The 24,174-nt window shown below is 47.4% G+C and overlaps 1 protein-coding gene across 1 annotated transcript in view; it reads left to right on the top strand.

Moving 5' to 3' along the window:
- LOC131566863 (voltage-dependent N-type calcium channel subunit alpha-1B-like) overlaps positions 1-24,174 on the top strand; it is a 317,557-nt gene that overhangs the window by 189,492 nt on the left and 103,891 nt on the right. Inside the window, exons 13-17 of the mRNA XM_058818307.1 lie at positions 4,288-4,400; positions 9,596-9,708; positions 12,672-12,803; positions 14,283-14,355; positions 21,328-21,445. Of these exons, the coding sequence (XP_058674290.1) occupies positions 4,288-4,400; positions 9,596-9,708; positions 12,672-12,803; positions 14,283-14,355; positions 21,328-21,445 (549 nt within the window). The remainder of the gene's footprint in view (positions 1-4,287; positions 4,401-9,595; positions 9,709-12,671; positions 12,804-14,282; positions 14,356-21,327; positions 21,446-24,174) is intronic.

The following is a 24,174-nucleotide window of genomic DNA, read 5'->3' as shown; positions in this document are numbered from 1 at the left end:
TTGAGCCATTATGGCCTGTTCCCTGCCCAATGCTGAACCTCGTGTTTGGGGCAATTTGGCCTTTTTTTGGTGTTGTTGTTGTTGCCTTTGAAGCCAAGACCCAGCTGCGTCTGGATACCAATATGGCAGCATTTACAAGCAAAAGGCTTTCTGGAGCATATTTATTTCTGCCTGCTGAGCATTTCACATCTGCTTGGGCAAAAAAGGGGAAGTTTTGCCCTGCTGAGGTTCTCCTGCTTGGTTTAATGTGAGAGGAGAGGGAAGTGACAGGCTCAGCATCTGCTTGTGATGCCACTGGACTTGGAGATGTGGCAGAAATGGAATTAATCCATAAATGATTGACAAAAACGAGCTGGTAACTCTAATTAGGAACCTAATTCAAAGGTGTCGGGTGAAGGGATGCTTGCATGACCTTTGCCAACAGCACAGCTTGGAAATGAAATAAGAGTGTTTGTATCAAACCTTTCCTCCTTAAATCACATCACAAAATGCTTTTGAGTAAGGCAAATGAAATTAGGTGAGGTTTGAATACCAGGAGGCCCAAACAACAAAATTGCATTTTCAATTATTTAGGCAGGGCCTTCTCAGAAGAAATTGTGTGTTGGATGCAGCAGCCTCTCCATGGAGCCAATTCCTTCTGCCTGAGGAGTTCAGGGTCTGAATTCCACTTCCCTCCATCCCAGCCTCACTGGGCTCTGATTGGTAGCATCTGGTGCCTGCTGGGACACAGCTCTTGCTGCCAGGTCTGGAATTCATCAGCTGGGAAAGGCCAAGGGTGCCTCCTGCAAGAGCAGCAGAAGGAAGTTGGATTTTAGATGCTCTGAGGTTTAAACATTTCCTGGCTTTATATATTTTTTTTAAATATATAATCAAATATTTCTTGATTCTCTTTTGCCACTTTCTACCTTTTTTTGGGTGATATTCTGGATATGCAGGATGTGTCAGCCTGATGGTGATAATTTGCATTTCTGATACCCAGGATGTGTTCAGCCTCTGCTGGAGCAGTGACTGAACATTAATCCTTGCTCCTTCCTCTTTACATGCTCCTTTGGGATGATGGTAATTGCCTTGGCAAAGTGTCCTGAGGTCTGTTGGTGCAAATTTGCAGTTAAAAAACATTGCTGAGGATTTTTGTTCTGTGGAGAATCTGGGGGGCACCTGAGGTGTGACTTGGACAGGTGGGGCTGGGGCAGAAGTGAGGGGATGAGAATCTCTCTGCTAGAGATATGACATGTGTGGGAGCTGTGCATTGCTTCCTGGAGGATCCACAACCCCTCCCTGTGAATTTATCAGCTGATTTAAGAAGGTTTCACAGCATTGGCTGGATATCAATCCTTGGGATAGGGAGCCTGCACCTGGAAGTTCTTCCAGTCAGCACCATCTGAGTGTGACACCAGAGTCCCTCCCCAGCTCTCCTGGAGCCCCTTCAGGCCCTGGCAGGGGCTCTGAGCTCTCCCTGGAGCTTCTACTCTCCAGGTGAGCACCCCCAGCTCTCCAAGAGATGCTCCAGACCCCTGGAGCATCTCCAGGTTTACCCTGGACTCAGGGCTGCCCCCATCACTGCACAGCTCCTGAAAGGTGCCTGTGCTCAGCTGGGGCTGGGCTCTGTCTGCAGCAGCACTGACACAACCAGAGCACACAGCCTCAAGCTGTGCCAAGGGAAATTCAGGTTGGATATCAGGAAGAAGTTTTTTACAAAAAGTTGATAAACTTGTGGAATGGCTGCCCAGGGAGGTGGTGGAGTCCCCATCCCTGGGTGTGTTTAACAAAGCCTGGATGTGGCACTGGGGGCCAGGGTTGAGTTGAGGGGTTGGGGCTGGGTTGGACTCGATGATCTTGAAGGTCTCTTCCAGCCCAGTGATTCTGTAATTCTGTGAATTCTGTGAATTCTGTGAATTCTGTGACTCGTTCCAGCAGCCCCAAGTCCTCCTGCTGGTCCCAGAGCTGGAGGCAGCTCTGCAGGTGGGGCTCGCCAGAGCAGATGGAAGGTCAGATGCATTCCCATCACAATCATGGATATCTCCTTACTCTGGGATCCTTGGTGCTGGGCACAGTTTCCTCATTGAGTCCTTGCACCTCCTGTGAGAAAGGAGAGAAAAGTTGCAGCTTGGTCAGCTGTGAAGAGGCTTCTCCTCAAAAGCTCCAAGCTCAAGGTGAGAGGGAGTTGTGCTGCTCCTGTGCCCTGAGACCCAGAGGGATGATCTGCCTCTTCCTGGGAAAAAGGCTGTGGGTCTCAGATTTTGTCATCCTATTCCTCAGCTGGGAACATGTTGTCCTTGGAGTCTCCTTGGATGATCTTGTTGCTATTTTCAAGGAGAGCAGCTCACGTGGGATAATTAATACTCCTGAAATTTCCTCCCCTTTTGCAAATGTTGGCACAGGTGTCCTTGCAGGCTCCTCACTAAGGTGTTAATAAAGCCTCTCTCATCTCATTATTGCTTCCTGGATTTCAGGGATCTTTATGCCCATGGTGTTCCATGACTGGCTTTCATTTAAAATTTCAAATTTAAAACCTCTATTATTTTTGAGTAATTAAAGCTGAAGTTTTCAAGACATTTCCAAAGACACCCAGGATGGCCCTGGGCCGGCTCTGCTCACTCCAGTGGATGTGCAAGGCTGGGAATGGAAATCCAAGGCAAAATGGAGATCTCGCCCCACACTCAGCTGAAGCTGCAGATTGCAGGAGGTCAGACGATGGTGGAATCATGGAACATCCTGAGTGGAGGGGACCACAGGGATCATCAAATCCAGCCCCTGTCCCTGCCCAGCCCCCCCAGCAGCCCCAGCCTGGGCACCCCTGGCAGCGCTGCCCAAAGGCTCCTGGAGCTCTGGCAGCCTCGGGGCCGTGCCCATTCCCTGGGCAGCCTGGGCAGTGCCAGCACCTTCTGGGGGCAGAGCCTTGCCCTGAGCTCACAGAATTCACAGAATCACTGGGTTGGAAGAGACCTTCAAGATCATCGAGTCCAACCCAGCCCCAACCCCTCAACTCAACCCTGGCCCCCAGTGCCACATCCAGGCTTTGTTAAACACACCCAGGGATGGGGACTCCACCACCTCCCTGGGCAGCCATTCCACAACTTTATCACCCTTTCTGTGAAAAACTTTTCCCTGATATCCAGCCTGAATTTCCCTTGGCACATCTTAAGGCTGTGTGCTCTCATTCTCCAGCCTGAGCTGCCCTGGCCCAGCCCCAGCTGTTCCCTGGCTCCTGTCCCAGAGCAGAGACGGGAGCTGTCCCAGAGTGCAAAGCACCTGGAATCCAGGATCATCCTGCTGAAATTTTCCTTGTATCTGTTTCCCCTCTTCTGTCTCTGTGCACCTTTGCATAAAGTTTGGCACCATCTCCTTTTTATCATTCCTGGAATCATAAAATTGAAATTACAGGAGACTTTCTTGTAGCATCTGTTCTGCTGCAGCCTGTGAGAACCTCCTGTGCTGCACTAAACAAGGTGATTAATCCCCACCTTTTGAGGTTTGATTCTTTTCTTCATCTTTTCTCCAGAGAGAGAGCTTTGCCTTCTGCTGTTTGGTTTTTCTTTTTTTGGTGGTTTTTTTTTGTTTTTAACATTTCACTCTTGCTGTTGCTTATTGGCCTCCAGATCCAAACTTAAAATGCCAAAGGCAGTGTTTGCTGTAGCTTCAAGTTCTCAAAACTTGATGTGGAAATTGAAGCCTCCAGCTCTGTTCCTTCTGCCCTTTGTTTCATCATAGGTGATAAATTTTCCCATCAAAAGCTTCCCAGCCTGTGATATGTGAAGGTAGAAGGAAACAGAAGGGGCTCTTCCATAATTACAGGGCTATAAAGGCATAATAAAAATAAATGTGGTAACAGGAGACACAACACCTCTGAATATGAGCCCTCAGAGTCAGCACTTCTGTTGCGTAGGAAGGTATTTTTATCATCAGAGGATGGTACAGAAACTTACACCCCACACCCAAAAGTTTCCATCTCTTGCAAGTACAGAAGTCCCAAAACATCTCTTAAATTAAAGTTGACCTTTAAAAATATTAGATCCAGGGCTTTCCTTTGAAATTCCTTTACAGAGACAATGAGGATATGATTTAATGCTCCTTTTCTCACCCAAGGGCACAGGTGAGCATTGCCTTCACACAGCTCATGGATGCCCAGAGAAAATTATGCCAAACTGTGCCTGGCTCCTGTTTGCCATTGCACAGGGATTTCCTTCTGCCAGCAGGCCCTTGGTGCTGTGAAAAAAGGAACAAAATCTCCCTGCATGAAGAGCTCTGCCCACCAAGGATTAATTTAATCTCTTCTCCTGTTCCCAGATTTCGCAGAGTTTGTTTTCCTGGGGCTGTTCCTCACTGAGATGTCTCTGAAGATGTATGGGCTGGGGCCAAGGAATTACTTCCACTCTTCCTTCAACTGCTTTGACTTTGGGGTGAGTAACGTCCAGCAGGGTTGTGGTGGTGTTCACAGGAGTCCCAGGATGAGGGAGGAGATGAGAATCTTGACTCCATGTTTCAGAAGGCTGATTTATTATTTTATGATATATATTACATTAAGAGAAAATTATATATTAAACTATACTAAAAGAATAGAAGGAAGGATTTCATCAGAAGACTTGAAAGGAAAGGAATGGAATGATAATAAAATCTTGTGACTGACCAGAGTCAGAGATAGCCGGACTGTGATTGGCCATTAATTAGAAACAACCACATGAGACCAATCACAGATGCACCTGTTGCATTCCACAGCAGCAGATAATCATTGTTTACATTTTGTCCCTGAGGCCTCTCAGCTTCTCAGGAAAAAAGATCTTAACGAAAGCATTTTTCATCAAATATGTCCGTGACACGGGGTGGATAAATCATGGAATGGTTTAGGGTGGGAGGGGCCTTAAAATCACCTAATTCCAACCCCCTTCCATGGCAGGGACACCTTCCTCTGTCCCAGGTTACCCCAGCCCTGTCCAGCCTGGCCTTGGGCACTGCCAGGGATCCAGGGGCAGCCACAGCTGCTCTGGGAATTCCATTCCAACCCCTCCCACCCTCACAGGGAAGAATTCCTTCCCAATATCCCATCCAACCCTGTCACTCCATGTCCTTGAAAGCCCTCCCTGTGACGAGCAGGTGTCTCTGCTGTCATTCAGGTGCTGGGCGTTTGAGGATGAGTATGGAAATCCACGGGAAGTGCTCCTGAGGGGAGCAATCCCTGTATAAATTAGCAGTGAAATGCATTCAGCTTCCCTCGTTATCCTCCTTTTGGAAGGGAAGTGACAGCCGGGGGATTTCATTTCCTCCAGCCCCGGGCTCTTGGCAGCATCAGCACCCCGGAGTGCTCTGATTGCAGATTCTGTCCCTCCCATTGAAATGAGCTGATTGAAAGACAAAAAAAATACCCCAAAAAACCCACACATCTTCCTGCTCGTGTCACCCACTGAGCAGCCTTCACCCGGAGTCACAGGGCAGAGCTTTGCAGACATCACCAGGAACAGCAGAGTAAACACCTGATGAGGTGACAGCAGGGCAATAATTCAAATCCTTTCAGTGCAGAAGTCCAGGCTCAGACTGTGAATAGCAGGGCTGGGTTTGGCTCCACCTGACAGAGAGGACGTTAATTTATTCATTAAAAGCTATTAGCTGTAATCTCTGCTCAGAGGAGAACTCCCCTCTCTTATCTGCAGTGTGGGCTGAGCAGGACTCAGGCTGTTGTAACAACCCAGATATGGAGCTTTAAATCCAGCCACGGGCACAGGGAGAAGGGCTCAGTATTGGTATTACCAACAGAGCAGGACATGGCTTGTCTGGCCCTTGGTGCTGTACCAAATAGGGGCAGCTGTGGTGTTTCACCCCACAGACCCTTTTGGCTGGCTGCGTGTGTGGTGTTTCACCCCACAGACACTTTTGGCTGACTGGGTGTGTGGTGTTTCACCCCACAGACCCTTTTGGGCCCATGGAGACAAGTCCAGGCCTGCAGGAGCTCTGGTGGTGCTGGGATGGAGCTTCCCCCCATAACAGGGGCTGCTCCTCAGGTTTCCCTCTGTGGAGAAGCTTTAAGGCCATGGTGAAGGAAAGGAGTTGGCTCTGATGGAGGGTTTGGATCCAGAGCTTTATTCTGGCTCACAGGCCTCTGAACCCAGCACCAGCTCCAACAGAACTCCCTGAGCCCGTGGTTGCTGCTCCTTTGAACCCAGAGAGCTCTGAGCTGCCCCCCACACTGGCTGCCAATTTCCTTGGAACCCCAAATCCAGGCTGCTTCCTCCACAATGAGAGCTTGTTGGGGACAGGTGATTTAGGAGCTTGCACAAGGCAAAAGCTGCACTTAGGAGGTGTCTGAGCTTTGTGGGCTGTGCAGCCGTGGCAGGGAGCTCCACCGAGGGTTTCCCACGAGGGAAAGCTGTTGATCTGTTGCTAATTCCTCCTCCTTCAGAGAATCCATAGGGATCCTCCTTCTGTCTGTGTTTTTCCCTCCCTCACCCACCTTCCAGCCCCCAGAACGAGTTCAGCACTGGAACATCACAGAGCTCTGTACCCAGTTTTGTCTGACAAACCATCGAGATGGAACCGTGCGAGCTCAAAGGGTGAAACAACAAACCAGAGCAACATCTGCCTGGGGAGCAGCACTCCAGTGGGAACCAGGCTCCCAGGAGGGGCAGATGAGGAAAATTAATTATCAGTGCCATGTACAGGGGCTGAGGAAAGGTTTCTGCTGATTCCTGAGTGCCTGGGTTTGAACAGACAGGTGTCTGCTAAGGAAGGCAGGAGCCTCCCCTGAAATGGAAAATGTAAACCCTCTCCCTCTGAATTATAACTATTTTGAAATTGTGGGGCTCTCAGGCAAAGATATGGGAATAGGAATAATAGTTCTTTAATAGGAAAATTAAAAATACAAATGCAAGAGTACAAACAAAAAAACAAACCATTGAATACTACCTGCCCCACTGTGTGTCAGGGCGATGTCCCAGCCCCATCCCAGGGGGGCTCAGCCCTCCTGCAGTGCCAGCTGTGGCTCTGCTGCAGCAGGGATCCTGCACAAGGGGGGAATTTTCCTCTGCAGCTCCAGGGCTGCTGCAGATGGGCCTGGGCTCCCTCTGGCCATGCAGGGCAGCAGAAAGCTGCTCCTCTGGCAATGCAGGGGGCAGAGGCTGCTGTGCTGTGCCAGGCTCAGATTGGATCCAGGCAGGAATGCTTGGCTCCTGCCCTGGGCGCAGCATCTCCCCATGGGATGCTGGCATTGGATCAGCCCTGCAGGGACACTCAGTGGCCATGGACAGCAGAGATCTCCTGGAGGGAGGGTTGGCTGTGGGAGAGAGAAAGAAACAACTGCCCCATGGACAGCAGAGAGCTGCCCCAGCTCTCACAGATGGGGATAGAACACACACCCAACTACACCTGAGATAATGAGGGATTCCCAGTGGTGGGAGAGAAGTTTTAGTTCCTTCTTCAGGTGGCAGACACTGGAATTATCAACTATTGTGGGGTTCCCTTTCCCTCTGTATTTTCTGGAAGCTCAGGGCACAGCATGTGTTGCAGGACACTTCAGCAGTGATGGAATATTCAGAGACACCCCAAGTTTCTGTCATGAAAAGGTGGGAGAAGGAACTGTTGGCATTTGCAGTTGAGCCAGCATTAAAAAGTTCTAGTTATGAATTAGTGTCCTTCATAAAAAGATGTTTTAAGGTAGTTTGATTGCTAGAGAAGAAAGCAACGAGCACCTCTCAGTCTATGAATCACAGGATGTTCTCCTCCTGGCTATGGAGAAGGCTGGGGTGAGTTTTTCCAGTTCTCCTGGCTAATTTAGGATTCTCCTGAACTTTTTGTAACAAAGGGGTTCCCAGTGCTGCCGCCCCCATTAATCCTCCCTCCCACAGCACAAACCAGCCTGGCTCTGGTGATAACCAGTTCTGAACTGGTGTTTATGGTGTGCTCTGCCCAGCTGGGGCCCACGGGCTGTGGGAGCCCAGAAATGTTGTGTTAATGTGAATTACACCAGCAATTGGCAGGAAAATGCCTGTTTGATCCTATTAACTCTGCAGAAACCTGTGTGGGTTTAATTGTCCTTCCCAGCTGTGCTGAACCCATCACTGTTTGTCCTTTTCCTAATGAAGGATTTCTGAGAAGATTTTTCCCTTGCTTGAGGTGAATTCTCTGCCGTCCTTAAACCAACCAGAAAAACAAAATTTGAAAAGCCCACCTTGATTTGGGACAATTTTTTCAGCACCCCCAGGCTGAGGGCCAGGCAGATGATGGGATATCTGTGCCAGAGGCTTTGCAGGATCTCATAATAATTATTGCTTTAATTGCTTTCCTAAAACCTCTCAGCTGCCAGAAGTTTCTGGTAGATGTTACCCAGAGCTGCTGTTCTGCTGTAGATGAGGAAATTGAGTCTTTGATGGGAAGAAGAGGATGGGGCTGTGCCCTCCTGCACCTCTGCAGGTTGTGTGGGGTGGGAAAAGGAATGACAGTGGGCTGACAGGAGAATGTTCTTTTTTGCTTTGGTTTTAAGCTTGTTAAAAACAAAAATCTCAGCTTATTGCTTGCATTTTGTGGTAAAACCCTCAAGTTTTATTTTCTGAGTCCCATCAAGTGTTGGCATTTGCAGTTGTGCCAGCATTAAAAAAAATCTAATTAAAAATTACAGTGTACTTCAAAAAAAAAGGTGTTTTGTGGTAATTTGATTGGATAGAGAAGACAGCAACAAGCTCCTCTCTGTGTATAATCAGAGTATTCTCCTCCTGGCTGTGGTGAAGGCTGGGGTAAGGTTTTCCAGTTCTCCTGGCTAATTTAAGGTTCTCCTGAACAGCCTGAACTCTGGTTCCTGAGCCTGCCAGGGAGCTCAGCAGCAGCTGTGCCCTTGCTGGAACCCAGGACATTGCTCTGGCTGCCCTGGAGGACTCGAGACCCTGGCAGGGGGCTCAGAGACCTTGGCACAGAGTCACAAACACCTGTGCCTTTGATTTTAGCCCATGGAAACAATTACCAACTTTGTGTGAGGAGTTACAAGCCACAAGAGTTTGAGTAGAATGATAATGAATTTATCACAGGGTGAAAATGTAGAATTTTGGGGATTTAGAATGGGGGCTCAAGAGGCAAGATGGAGGAATCTGGGTGTGTCCTCCTCCTCCTCCTCCTTTGTCGTCTTCGTCATCTTCTTTTTTTTCTTCTTCTTTTTCTTCTTCTTTTTCTTCTTCTTTTTCTTCTTCTTTTCCTTCTTCTTTTCCTTCTCCTTCTCCTTCTCCTTCTCCTTCTCCTTCTCCTTCTCCTTCTCCTTCTCCTTCTCCTGTGATGGTGACACTTTTGGATTGGTTTGGAGTAGAGACAGACTGTCTAACATAGGTGATAGGTATTGGAAAATTATTGTAAATAAAGCACACAGAGTTCTTAGTATAAAAAGTTAACACCACGCAAAGGGCAGGGACTGTGCCACAACCCACCCTGCTGGACAGATCTCAGCAGGTCAGAGAAAGAATGGAATAGATTAAAAAAAAAAAACAACCTTGACAAGCAAAACCAACAAGTCTCAACTTCTTCTTCAGTCACTGGGCTGGGAAAAAAGAGATTTTCTAATACCTTGGGAGCCATTTCAAGCACAGAAAACCCGAGATGCCCTCTCTGAGGTGGTCTCTCCCTGCAGGTGATCGTGGGCAGTATCTTTGAGGTGATTTGGGCTGCAGTGAAGCCGGGCACCTCCTTTGGCATCAGCGTCCTGCGTGCCCTGCGGCTGCTGAGGATCTTCAAAGTGACCAAGTAAGTGCAGCTCCCTTGGCACTCACAGCAGGCTCTGAGCACCCCAGGAGATCCCTGTGCCCAGCCCCAGGGCCAGCAGGAGTGCTTTCCACATTTATCAACAATAAAATCATAATTAAATCGCTAAAAAGTTAAAAGTAAACAAAAAAACCCCCCCAATGTCGCAACCCCCTGGTGCAGCTGGCACAAAATCCCTGCCTGCCCCTACCTCCAAGGTCTGCACTGGGGACAGGAGCAGATTGAATCTGCAGATGCAGAATTCCCCTTTCCTTGGATGGGCAGTTGGAAATTCTGGGAATCCCTGAGCCTGGATTTACACCCAGGAGGGATTTTAAGAGCCCTTTCTCTCCTCAGCCTCACATCCAGGTTTGTCTGCCCTTGGTTCTCAGTGGGCTGACAGCAGAATGTCTTTCTTTGCTTTATCTTCAGGCTTGTTTAAAACAAAAATATTGTGTTATCATTTGTATTTTATAAAAATCCCAAGTTTTTAATATTTTTATAGAAATGTCAATTGGTAAAAATCTCAAGTTTTATTTTCCTTCTAAGTCCCATCAACTTCCCAGTGATCCGATGACAATTCCTTAAGTGGGAATGACAGTGGGCTGACAGGAGAATGTCCTTTTTTAGTTTAAAGCTTGTTTAAAATAAAAATCTCAGTTTATCACTCATATTTTGTGGTAAATTTTTTTTTTTTTCCTTTCTGGGCCCCATCAACTTAGAATGTCTTTCTTTGCTTTATCCTTAGGCTTGTTCAAAACAAAAATATTGTGTTACCTCTTGGAATTTGTGGTAAAAACCCCGAGTTTTATTTTCTTTTTAAGTCCCATCAACTTCCCACTGATTTGATGACAATTCCTTAAGTATCCAGGCTCTGGAAAAGCAGCTTCCCTGGGGATTGCTGGGTGCTAATCCTGGGGCTGAGCTGCTGTGCTGACACAAATCTGAAATGTGTTCCTGCTGCCTGGGCTGGGAATGTTGGAGTTTTTCAGCCTGGAGGCTCTGAGGTGGAATTTTCACTCAGGTTCCCACAGCTTTTCTGTTGTTTTTGTGCTCCTGCCTTGAGTTAATGTGTGCTGGCTTCAGCAAACAGCTCCTGTGCCATCTCCAAACCCATCCAGAGCCGTTTTTGCAGGATTGCTGGAGAAATTGATGACAAATTTAGGTGCTCCTGCTGTTGTTTTCCACCTTAGTTTTTACACCATTACCTCTTCAGTGCTCCCTTGCTTCCATCACTCCCTGAATTCTTCATGGCTTGAAGTAATAGGAGCAGGGACAGCCTCTCCCTCCAAAAATACCTCAACCACCTTAAATAGATAAAGAAAATCTGAGCAAAACACTCATTTGAAGTAAGCAGGAATGAGTTTTGTAGCTCTCTGGGGCTGATTTGTACCTGCTCCTTGTTTATTTCTAATTATTATTATTCAGATCCAAGGTTTGTGTGTGGTACTGGGTCATTTGTTGTCCTCTGGGAAAAACAGAGTGGAAACTTTAAAGTTTTGTAAATGTTCAGCAAGAAAGTTGGGCACCTGCACCAAAAATGTCACTGTGCTTTACCTTTGCACTGATTTATGTGTGAGAAACTCCTGGGTTTGCAGCAAATGCAGAGCAATTTTCAGCAGTTCATTTTACCCAGAGCTGCTGAGATCTGCTCTTGCTGATTTTTTAAATATCTTGGATGTTTTTGCAAGTTACAATTTTATTTTTGTGAGTTCTGACCACTGATTGCAGTCAGCATGATAAAGGGATGAAACATGGAATAATTTCGGTTGGAAGAGACCTTCAAGGCCATCGTATCCAACCAGTCTTTCCAAGGCCACCACTCACCCATGTCCCCAAGTGCCACATCTGCAGAGATGGTGACCCCACCACTGCCTGGGCTGCCAGGCCAGGGCTTGACAAACATTTTAATGAAGAAATTTTTCCCAGTACCCAACCTAAACCTATGTGGAACCATTTGAGGCCGTTCCTTCTTGTTATTGCTCATTCCTTGGGAGAAGAGATTTAACTTCACAAACCGAGCTGAGGGCTCTGCCCCTTCTCAGGACAGCAAGTGACACTCAAGCCACTGATTCTGAAGTTCCCCTGCCTTAATTAAGTCGATTTTTCATCCAACAAGACAGAATTGAGTTCATTGCGTGACCAGAGCCAGGTCCCTGCAGCTCCCAGGGGCAATCCTGCCTTATCCCAGTGTCTGAGTGAAAAGCCAGGTGTCTGCTAAGGAAGGCAGGAGCCTCCCCTGAAATGGAAAATGTAAACCCCCTCCCTCTGAATTATTTTAAATTGGAAATTAATGGGCTCTCAGGCAAAGACATGGGAATGGGAATAACTTAATAAGTTCTTTATTAGGGAAGAAAATTAAAAATAAAATAAACAATGCAGTAAATCAAAACACCACTGCCATAGTCAGACCATGCCCTGCCCCCTGTGTGTCAGGGGCTGTCCCAGCCCCATCCCAGGGGGGCTCAGCCCTCCTGCAGTGCCAGCTGTGGCTCTGCTGCAGCAGGGATCCTGCACAAGGGGGGAGTTTTCCTCTGCAGCTCCAGGGCTGCTGCAGATGGGCCTGGGCTCCCTCTGGCCATGCAGGGCAGCAGAAAGCTGCTCCTCTGGCAATGCAGGGGGCAGAGGCTGCTGTGCTGTGCCAGGCTCAGATTGGATCCAGGCAGGAATGCTTGGCTCCTGCCCTGGGCGCAGCATCTCCCCATGGGATGCTGGCATTGGATCAGCCCTGCAGGGACACTCAGTGGCCATGGACAGCAGAGATCTCCTGGAGGGAGGGTTGGCTGTGGGAGAGATAAAGAAACAACTGCCCCATGGACAGCAGAGAGCTGCCCCAGCTCTGACAGATGGGGATAGAACACACACCCAGCTAAACCTGAGACACATGGGAAAGAAATTCCTAAAAATTTCTCCCCAAAGGCTCTTCCCCGCTCATGTCATCCCCTGGCTGCTCTGATCCAATGCAGGTACTGGAATTCCCTGAGGAATCTGGTGGTCTCCTTGCTGAACTCCATGAAGTCCATCATCAGTTTGCTTTTCCTGCTGTTCCTGTTCATCGTGGTCTTTGCTTTGCTGGGGATGCAGCTCTTCGGAGGGCAGTAAGTTGTTCATTTTTTGGTTTTGGGTTTTTGTTTGTTTGTTTTTGTTAAAGTCAGTATTAAATTGTGAAACTGAATTTTTTGTTTGGACTTAGATGTTTATTGGTTTTTATTTAGGTTCTAGTTTTCAAGTTGTAAGTTTTATAGTACTTTCCTTTAACAAACTAAAATGGAGTTGTATCTCTTTTTTTACAAGGTCTTTTAAGGACAAACTGTCTAATTAAGAAATGATAGTTAAATTATTTTTATTTTTAACTCAATAAGTAACTATTTGTGTCTTGAAATGTGTTTTTTTTTATTCAATTACACAATGCTACTTAAACTTATGAAGAAGAAGGTAAAGAGGAAAGACTAGCTTCTGTCTTAAAACTTTTGTTTTATATAATATATATAAAAATTTGGTTTCTATAATATATATGTATTCTAAAACTTTTAACTCTAAGATTTTTTATTTTGTGATATTACACACTTATTTAAACTACACACTCATAATCTTCCTTTATTATTTAAGGAAGGATATTATTATGCAAGGTTTTTTTACAGCTTTAGGTCAAAGGTAGTGTTCTCTTGGGGGTTAGTGTCTGTTAGTAAAGAAAATTAAAAATTTTTAGTAACTAGGTTTCTAACAGTGAGTCTGAGGAATCTTTGTTCTGCCTGCAAGAGTTCACATCCCTGGTTTCAGGGCTGGGGATAGGGAAATAATTCCTGTTCTGGTGTTTTCCCTGGAGCTGGATTCTTTCCCAAGGGAGAATGTCCCCAGTTTAAAGCTCCCCCAGCATCCCCTGGTGCCCAGGACACCCAGAGCTGAATCAGGACTGGGGGCAGAACTTTCTGTACTGTTCCTTCCCTGGTAACCAGAGTGCCATTGTATTTATCCACTATAAAATCTAATATCCAATTATAAAATATAATGGCACTCTGGAATATTTTCCTGCTGGAGAACACAGTTTGGTTGGATCTGATTATTCTCATTAAAAATGCCAGCAATGGTGAATTTTGCAGTAAGAACCATCACAGGGTTAGCATTTAACTCCAGCCTCACTTCTGAACTGAAATAATGAAATGGTTTTGTTTGGTCTTTTATTTTCCCAGTCAATACCTATTTTATCTTTAAAATGGTAAAAAGAAATTATCTGCTAAGAGAGTCATTTCAATTTGAGCTTTTACACTTGAGGATGAAAACTTCTTGGAATGGCTCATTCTGCAAAATCATTGGAGATTTTGATTGTTCATTTTAATTGGGGATGAAAATGAATTTCAGAGCATTGGAATTTTCTCTGGGAATGAAATTGAGTTTTTGCTGATGGTTCTGTTAAGCACCTTCTGAGATGTTCCCCACCAAGCTTGCCTGGGGTGTTCCAGCCAGGTGGAACAAATGTTGCTCCCTGACTTGGTTTATGGGATGTTAAAGGGTGTTCCAGGCTGCCTGGAGCTGCCTGTCCCTCCCCACTCCTGTTTTTATTTCTCCCTTCTCTCCAGGTTCAATTTCCAAGATGAAACTCCAACCACGAATTTCGATACCTTCCCTGCTGCCATCCTCACAGTCTTCCAGGTAAAGCCATTCCTTGTCCTGGGGCAGTGCTAGAATTGAAATTCCTGGGTGTTTCTTCCTGCTTTGGGGGCAAACAAGTCCCCAAAAGTCTGTGGAATTTAGGAAAGGGGGAGTCCTTCCTTCTCATGTGTTTTACTTTTCTGACTGATACATGCATCACTAAAAATCAAATTAAAAATCAGTGCTGTGGTATTAAGGAAAACTAGAACAAAAGATTTATTGCTAGGGGGCAAAAATGCTGATAATTTCTGTTAATTAAAATTTGTGTGTGCCCAGGCTGTGCCACATCTGGGTGTGCTCTTCGTGTTCTCCAGCCCCTGCCCACAGAGTTGCAGCTCTGGCACATGCAATGCTTGGATTTAAAGCTGAATTTTGCAGCTGTTTTCTACCTGTCGTTTTAAAAAACAATAATTTAAAATGGTTTGAAATAATTAAAAATAATTAGAAAATAATGTTTTCAGGTGTTTCCCAACTCAGGAGAGCTGGGGCTGCTCCAGCTGCAGGTGACCCTCACAGATTTCATTTCTAGCTGTGTCCTGCATAGTGTGGGCTCTCCCTGATCCAGAATTCCCCAGATCTCAGCAAGGCCTGGCTGATGCATTTCAGTGTCATGACCCCAAAAGGAGATAAAAAGGAAGGGAAGGGGGGGTGATGACAATTTCTGGATTAAGACAGAAAAAGAATCTCAATGGATATGTGTCCTGAGAGCTCTGCAGGAGCCACAGCCCAGATGTGAGGCAGGTTCAGTGCTCACCTCACAGGATATTGCCCATCACGGGGGATTAAGATTTGCATAAGATTTGCATAAGGATTTTCCTGCTCATCAAAGGAAGGGCTCAGACAGGTATTGCCAGGGCGCAGCTCCGGATATGAGCCCTGGGAATGTTGGTTTTGCTTTGGTTTGGGACTGGAGCTGCCTGTGGAATACTCAGCTGGAATATTTCCTGTTAGTCCTGCAGTGTGGGGGGAAGGAAAGCACATGGGTTTAAGACATTTGTCTGGAATGTCAGGGGTAGGAGTTAACCCAGCAAAAGCCATCAGCCCTGGATTCACTGTGGTCTCCCTGCTCTCCCTCCATCCCATTCCTTCCCTGAACTGCAAACTCCAGCTCAGTGTTTCATCACCCTGGGGTTGGGATCCCTTTCCAAGCTTTTGTTCCATAACCTCAGCCAGGCTCAGTCAGAGACCACATTCAGTGTGCTGAATAAATAAAGATAGATACGCCCTGTCCCCCTGTACCTTTGGAGATTCTCTGTGTAAGAAGCTTCTCAAAGAAGCCCTTCTGCCCTCTGCTTTTGCCCATTTTTAGCCCAGCAGCCCTGGCTGGGTAATGGTCCTGTCACTGGACAGCCAGGATGTGTTTTGTCCACCTGGCAGCTGGCTGAGCTCAGCCTGAATTCCCTCAGAGGAGCATCAACCTTCAGCTCCAGCTCCTGAGGAAGTCCCTGTGAGCTGAATGCCCAGCTGTGAATAATCCAGATACACACACAAACAAGATCCATGACACAGAGCCTCTGGAAGGCAGAGTTCTGTGTTAGTCACCTGTGCCCTGCTCCCTGATTTCCACTGGCAATCCTCACAGGCTGCTGAGGCAGAGCAGAGCAGTGGGGAGAGCTGGAAATGAGGGGTGGAAGTGGCAGGATGGGAGCAGAGCTCTGCCTGCCCATGACACACAGAATCACTGGGCTGGGTTGGAAGAGACCTTCAAGACCATCGAGTCCAACCCAGCCCCAACCCCTCAACTCAACCCTGGCCCCCAGTGCCACATCCAGGCTTTGTTAAACACACCCAGGGATGGGGACTCCACCACCTCCCTGGGCAGCCATTCCACAACTTTATCACTTCTTCTGTAAAAAGCTTTTTCCTGATATCCAACCTGAATTTCCCTTGGCACAGCTTGAGGCTGTGTGCTCTGGCTGTGTCAGTGCTGCTGCAGACAGAGCCCAGCCCCAGCTGAGCACAGGCACCTTTCAGGAGCTGTGCAGTGATGGGGGCAGCCCTGAGTCTCCTTTTCTCCAGGCTGAGCACCCCCAGCTCCCTCAGAGGTTCCTCACAGGGTTTGTGTTCCCAGCCCCTCTCCAGCCTCGTTGTCCCCTCTGGACATGCTCAGTGTCCCAAGGTCCTTCCTAAACTGAGGGGCCAGAGCTGGGCACAGCACTCAGGGTGTGCCCTCAGCAGTGCCAGGGTCTGGCTGTGGGTCAGTGTCAGAGCACCCTGTCTGTGGGATATGATCCCTCAGGCACCTCCCTTGCACTGCAGCCCCTGGAAGCAGCACAATCCTGTTCCTGTTCCTGTCCCACCCTAAACCTGTTCATTATTCCATTAACATTTCACCACAGCTCCTGACATCTCCTTTATTCCATCACGTGCTGGCGCCTCAGTATTAAACAGTGAGCTGCACTCCAAATGGTCATTTGGGGCAGCTGAGGGCAGTTTGGAGCCTGGGGAATAACAAAAATAATCCAAATACACACACACAACATCCCTGAGCACAGAGCCTCTGGAAAGCAAAATTCTGTGTTAGGTATCTGTGCCCTTGCTCCCAAGCCCTCATTTGCTGTGCCTCTCCCTCTGCAGTGCTGTCCTTCCCTCTCCTCAGCAAAAATTCCTTACAGCATCCCTAAAGAGACCTGAATGAATTTCATTAACTGCTTGAGGACAGAGCCAGCAGATCCTGGATCCTTCAGGCTGCTCCCTAATTATTTAAGTAATTCCTGCAGCTGATGGGTGACAGTGGGAAGGACACCAGCTCCTCCTTCCAGAGCCTCAGGGAGCATCCTCAGCTTCTCCAAGCAGGCTGCTCAGTTTAGATTATTTATCTCTCTGCAAAAACCCCATAAAACATCTCTTTTTTTTTTTTTTTTTTTAACTTGATCTTTTTGTTCCACTCCTAAATAATCCAAAAGTTGGATTTTGAACCCAGACCCTGCTGGACTTCGCAATACCTGCAAATCCTGATGTTCTGCTTGGAAATAGAAAAGTTCCCAGTGGTTGCCCTTTCCATGAATATTTGTGTGATCAGAAATCACTTTATGGCTATTCCCAGAAAGCAGGAGCAGCTGTGAATTCATGGAAATTCTGTGAATGCACATTTGTGGACAATACTCTGCATAATTGAGTGGCAGATTTGAAAGCCCAAAGCCCTGTTCCATATTCTGTGGTGCAAATCCAGAGTAGGTCCAGCACTGTTGGGTCTGAATCCTGATTTTGGAATTATTTGAGGCTGAATTGTGCATTTGGGAGAGGAATTGGTGTCTGCTCTGGGTGTCCTTGTGTCTGGACTCACTCTTGCCCAGTGCTGTCATCAGCACCATCCCTGCAGCCAGAAATTTCCTCTCTCTCAGCAGCTGCCAGCCAGGCTGGAGTTTGCAGGATGGAATTTGCAGTCAATCCAAGCATCCTGCCCATGGAACTCCATCCCTAGAGTATACTGAGGGCTTACCACTTTTTATCTTCTTTTATTTGTTGTGGTTTTATTTGGTTTTGGGTTTTGTTTGTTTGTTTGTTTTTGGGTTTTGTGTTTTGGTTTTGGGTGTTTTCTAATTGTATTAACAAAAAGAAAAGTTAAGTTGTTAAAAGAATAGTAACCAGGAGACAGTTATTTTTTAGTCAATTTAATACTATGTCTTTTGGTTTTAAATTATAAATTCAAGTCAAAAATAAAAGAAAATTAGGAACTGTTTATTATAAAATGAATTTATTTGTTTTATACATTTAGCTCCTGGATACTATGAAAGATTAAGTCCTTTTAAGTTTATTGCTTTTAGACTGTTTAGAGCCAATTTTTTTAAGGTAACTGTAAGAATAATTGACCCCCCAAAGCAGCTTTCAGTTTAGGAAAAATTTTAATTAGTTTTCTTTTGTAATCAGTTACCTAGAAACTCAGTTTTGAATTATTTACCCAGCAGTTACCAAAATTGGACACATTTAAATAACTTGATAATTTTTCAATAGTTTTAAATTTTTTTTACTTGTTTGTATCCTGTGTTGTGAAGTATTTACCTTTTGCAGGTCCATTTAAACTTTGACACTTTTCCCCTTGCTTTTGTAAAAAAAATATGGCAGTTTTTTTTCTCTTTCACCTACTAAACCCAAAGACAACTTCCTGTTTAGCAGTTGGATCTTCACATCCTGATGTTTTAATGCACTAAAAGTGGTCATTGTTTGGCTCTGCCAGGGCAGGGAGAGGATATGCCCAGAATTCCAGATTTTTGCTCCTCATTTCCCAGGGACATTCCCTGGTGGCTTTGCTCACCTTGGCTCCCCCAGAGCTGCCTTTCACAGAATTCACAGAGCCACCAGGTTGGAAGAGACCTTCAAAATCATCGAGTCCAAGCGAGCCCCAACACCTCAACTCAACCCTGGCCCCCAGTGCCACATCCAGGCTTTGTTAAACACACCCAGGGATGGGGACTCCACCACCTCCCTGGGCAGCCATTCCAGAGCTTTATCACTCTTTCTGTAAAAAACATTTCCCTGATATTCAACCTGAATTTCCCTTGGCACAGCTTGAGGCTGTGTGCTCTGGCTGTGTCAGTGCTGCTGCAGACAGAGCCCAGCCCCAGCTGAGCACAGGCACCTTTCAGGAGCTGTGCAGTGATGGGGGCAGCCCTGAGTCTCCTTTTCTCCAGGCTGAGCACCCCCAGCTCCCTCAGGGGCTCCTCACAGGGTTTGTGCTCCCAGCCCCTCTCCAGCCTCGTTGTCCCCTCTGGATGCTCTCATCTCAATGTCCTTCCCAAACTGAGGGGCCAGAACTGGACACAGCACTCAGGGTGTGCCCTCAGCAGTGCCAGGGTCTGGCTGTGGGTCAGTGTCAGAGCCCCCTGCCTGCAGGTGCCACCTTTCAGGCGTTGTGGAGAGTGATGAGGTTGTGGGAATCTACAAAATTAGAGGGTTTTGGGAAAGCTGCAAGATGTAGGCGTTAGATACAGCAGAAGTGTGAGTAGAGCTAAAGCAGCAGCCATGAGATTGGTCAGCAGAAAAAGTATTTAAAGTGTAGAAAAGCAAGGGCAAATAGAACAATGGTCTGTGTATTAATGCTTGTCAGAATAGCTCTCTAAGCTACAGAAAGTTTATCTAGCAAGATATTAGGAAGGTTAAAGCTTAATAATGGAGCTCTGTGCATTGTGTTTTAAGGCTCACAAGCAGGTATTGTATTTGAAATAAGCAAGCGTTGTTTGAACCAAAGGTCCGTGTGCTTATAGTGGTTGGATAGAACTACTGTCAGTGTGCTTTTGCTTTGTGTGATTGGTCAAGAAGCTTATAAAGTAAGTTGTGACATAAAGTTTTTTGGTTTGCTGCTTAGAATGTGAGCTGCTAGCATCTTCTCATTGTCATAATCATGTAATGAGACTGATGCTGGAAAATAAAACAGCTCAAGGTGCTTTCAGCAGCAGCCCTGTCTCATTCACGTCTGTAAACAGCCCCCCTTGTCAGCGTCAGAGGTGACCTTTCCTGTGAGTGACCCTTCCTGTGAGTGACCCTTTCTGTGAGTGACCCTTCTTGTGAGTGACCCTTCCTGTGAGTGGCCCTTTCTGTGAGTGACCTTTCTGTGAGTGACCTTTCTGTGAGTGGCCCTTTCTGTGAGTGACCCTTTCCTGTGAGTGACCCTTTCTGTGAGTGACCCTTTCTGTGAATGACCCTTCCTGTGAGTGACCCTCTCTGTGAATGACCCTTTCTGTGAGTGACCTTCCTGTGAGTGACCCTTCCTGTGAGTGACCTTCCTGTGAGTGACCCTTCCTGTGAGTGACCCTTCCTGTGAGTGACCCTTTCTGTGAGTGACCTTTCTGTGAATGACCCTTTCTGTGAGTGACCTTCCTGTGAGTGACCCTTCCTGTGAGTGACCCTTCTTGTGAGTGACCCTTTCTGTGAGTGACCTTCCTGTGAGTGACCCTTCTTGTGAGTGACCTTTCTGTGAGTGACCCTTCTTGTGAGTGACCCTTCCTGTGAGTGACCCTTCTTGTGAGTGACCCTTTCTGTGAGTGACCTTTCTGTGAGTGACCTTTCTGTGAGTGGCCCTTTCTGTGAGTGACCCTTTCCTGTGAGTGACCCTTTCTGTGAGTGACCCTTTCTGTGAATGACCCTTCCTGTGAGTGACCCTTCCTGTGAGTGACCCTTTCTGTGAATGACCCTTCCTGTGAGTGACCCTTCCTGTGAGTGACCCTTTCTGTGAGTGACCTTTCTGTGAGTGGCCCTTTCTGTGAGTGACCTTCCTGTGAGTGACCCTTTCTGTGAATGACCCTTCCTGTGAGTGACCCTTTCTGTGAGTGACCCTTTCCTGTGAGTGACCCTTTCTGTGAGTGACCCTTTCTGTGAATGACCCTTCCTGTGAGTGACCCTTCCTGTGAGTGACCCTTTCCTGTGAGTGACCCTTTCTGTGAATGACCCTTCCTGTGAGTGACCCTTCCTGTGAATGACCCTTTCCTGTGAGTGACCCTCTGTGAGTGACCCTTTCTGTGAATGACCTTTCTGTGAGTGGCCCTTTCTGTGAGTGACCCTTTCTGTGAGTGACCCTTTCCTGTGAGTGACCCTTTCTGTGAGTGACCCTTTCCTGTGAGTGACCCTCTCTGTGAGTGACCCTTTCTGTGAGTGACCTTTCTGTGAGTGGCCCTTTCTGTGAGTGACCCTTTCTGTGAGTGACCCTTTCCTGTGAATGACCCTTCCTGTGAGTGACCCTTTCTGTGAGTGACCCTTTCTGTGAATGACCCTTTCCTGTGAGTGACCCTCTCTGTGAGTGACCCTTCCTGTGAGTGACCCTTCCTGTGAATGACCCTTCTTGTGAGTGACCCTTTCTGTGAATGACCCTTCCTGTGAGTGACCTTTCTGTGAGTGACCCTTCCTGTGAGTGACCCTTCCTGTGAATGACCCTTCTTGTGAGTGACCCTTTCTGTGAATGACCCTTTCCTGTGAGTGACCCTCTCTGTGAATGACCCTTCCTGTGAGTGACCCTCTGTGTCCCTCTGCTCTGTGCAGATCCTGACGGGCGAGGACTGGAACGCTGTGATGTACCACGGGATAGAGTCACAGGGCGGCGTCCACTCTGGAATGTTCTCCTCCATCTACTTCATCGTGCTCACGCTGTTTGGTAACTGTATCCTTCCATCCTTGTGCCACAGTCCTGCCCGCTGTCATGGTCCTCGAGGACAGTCCCAGCATTCCTCTTTTCCTTGGAGTCTTGTTTGGGCTGGAGATGCAGGAGAAGGGGAGGGATGAACTGGGGGAAATGCTGGGGCTCAAGACAGAGTTCCTGCAGAAATGGGCTGCTGGAGCTGGATTGGAGGGGACAGAAGGTGCCATCGATGACATTGGTGCCTGTGGGTGGCACATGGCTCCAGCCCTTTGGCTTGGCTGGAATTCTGTCCTGCAGGATGAGGAGCAGGGACAGGAAGAGCAGAGCAGGCAGTGGGAGCTGTGCCTGTCACACGAGTGTCCACAAGGATTTATCCCATTCCTGGAGGAGCCGTGGCAGTGATGGTCAGACATCTCCTCACAGCAGCCAGCCCCTTCCAGAAACACCAGGCTCTGCAAAACTGGGTCAGAGAGAGCAGGGAGGGAGGGAGAGCTCTAAATCTTCTGGGCTTGGCATTTGGAAATGGGATTAAGCTGTAATCAGGCTTGACAGCACAGCTGAGGGAGAGACGTTTCACCTCCGAGCTGCTGAGCTCCAGCGGGGCAATAATTCCCTTCCTCACCTTTAATTCAGAGGGGACCTCTCCCTGTTCCTTTGGCTTCCAGTGCCAGGGAAAGAGCAGGGCACGTTCAAGAGGAGGGGATCTGCTGCCCCTGCCATGGATTTGGGATTTGGAGAGTGAGAACTTCACCCACTGTAGGAGCATCAGGGGGTAGGACGGTCGGGACGGACAGAGACGAGAGATTTCTGCAGCCAGATCTGGAACTTGGGGTTTATTGCAAAGGGCCTGGGTGCAGGGCCCTGCTGGGAGCTGCCAAACACAGCTCAGAGCAGGAATGAGAGAAGAGAGGGGGAGAGAGGGTGAGAGGGTGAGTGAGTAAAAGGGTAAGAGAGCAAAAGCGTAAGAGAGTAAAAGCAGTAAGAGGGCCAAGTTCTCATTACAATACAATAAATCTTCTGTGTTGAATATTCTGATTCTCACTAACCAATCTAGTACAAGATACAAATCCTACAGCATCTCCATACAGCCTATAAGAATCATTACATTACCACACTCTGTTACATTTTAAACCCTACAAACTCCTCTTTGGGCCCCTTCTGCCAAGCTGTAGGGTCTGCTCTGACCCTTGGGCCTGTCTGCAAGCAGAGGGTGTTGTTCCATCAAAAGGGGATCACCTTCAGCTGGCCACACCATTGTTTTCCAGTTGTTCAGTAACTGAGGGATCTCAAAGCTTGCTTTCATTTCAATCTCACTTATAGTTTCCATATTCTCAAAATCTTTTGCCAGGCAATCATATTTATAAGGCTTTCCTGTTTCATCTTCCCCAACAACCCACCTTCTCCCTAAATCTCATCAGGTGCAGCTCTCTTGTTTTCCTTCTGCTGCTGAGGGGATCCAGGGCTGTTTTTCCTGAGTTCCTCCAGACATCTCCACTGCCTCTGCCATGTCCTTAGCCCACAGCCCCTTGAGCTCCTTGGGACATCACTGGGCATTGAGGAAGGAAGGAGGATGTGCCAGGTGGGATTCTTTGATCCTCCCTGAGTCCTGCAGGTTGGGATGAGTTTGCTGCAGGTGAGGCTCTGTGAGCACAGAGAGAGAGGGAATAATTTGCTTTTTCAATGTATCACAGCAAGGAAAAGTTTGTTTTTCTAAGTGGGAAGTGTCTCATGTTACGTTTCCATTTCCAGAGAGTCTGTGTGGAACTAGAAATGGTTTAATGAAAGTTTTATGATTAAAGTAACAACAGGATTTGGCCCATTTTCCAGGAAATTACACCATGCCTGGGTTCACTGTTATCCACTTAATTGATAAATTGAGGCATCTGTTGAGACAATAAAAAAGAAAAAAAAAAAAAAGACCTCCAAGAAAAACTGCAGAGGAGCTTGAAAAGAAAAAAAAAAAAGAAAAGCAGGAGCTGCCTGGAGGATGCCACCCTTTCCTGGCCCTCAAGTGCCAGGCAGGAGATGATTCCTGGCTCTGAGCACTGCCTTATCCAGATTACACAGCCTGAGGCAGAGCCTGCAGTTTGGGAGAAAATTGGGAATCCCCCAGCTCTGCAGAGAGGACTGAGGGACCTTTTTTGGGGCAGAAACACCCAAGTCTGCCAGACTGTGTCTGCTTGGGAATCGATCAGGCCAGGCTGATCTGATAAAAAGAAATTAATTCCATTTCCAGGGGTTGCCTTTGTTACATGAGCCACTTCCAGAGGGTGTGGGAGGCAGGGGCAGGGAGGCAGTTGTCCTGCTGGGACATTTATTCCCTGATAGGAGGCTTGGAAGTGTTTCCAGCCTCTTGGAATTCCTTCCCAATATCCCATAAAACTGGCAGTGGGAGCCATTCCCTGTGTCCTGTCCCTCCATCCCTGTCCTTCTCCAGCTCTCCTGGAGCTTCCTGCAAACACCTGGATTAATTTCCTGAATCTCCTGCAGTCCTTTCAGTGGGTTTATGAACCATTCCCCTGCACAGTCCTACCTGGAGGAGCACACAGAGCTCTGCAGTGAGTGACTCTCCTGTCCCCAGGTGATGTGCAGGAGCCAAACACATTTTCTCCTTGGGAGAGTGGTTTTGCTGTGCTTTTGCTCTGCTTGCCCTCCTTCCCTGTGCAAAGGCAGCTGATTTATGGCTGCTCTGGGGCTGTTTTGCAGCCACAAGTCTGGAATAACAACAATAAACTCAGCGAAAGCTGAAA

Source organism: Ammospiza caudacuta, chromosome 21, assembly GCF_027887145.1.
Source record: "Ammospiza caudacuta isolate bAmmCau1 chromosome 21, bAmmCau1.pri, whole genome shotgun sequence".
In the NCBI taxonomy this organism is placed as follows: domain Eukaryota; kingdom Metazoa; phylum Chordata; class Aves; order Passeriformes; family Passerellidae; genus Ammospiza; species Ammospiza caudacuta.
Note: the sequence above shows the minus strand (reverse complement) of the source record. Positions and strands in the feature narration are given on the sequence as shown.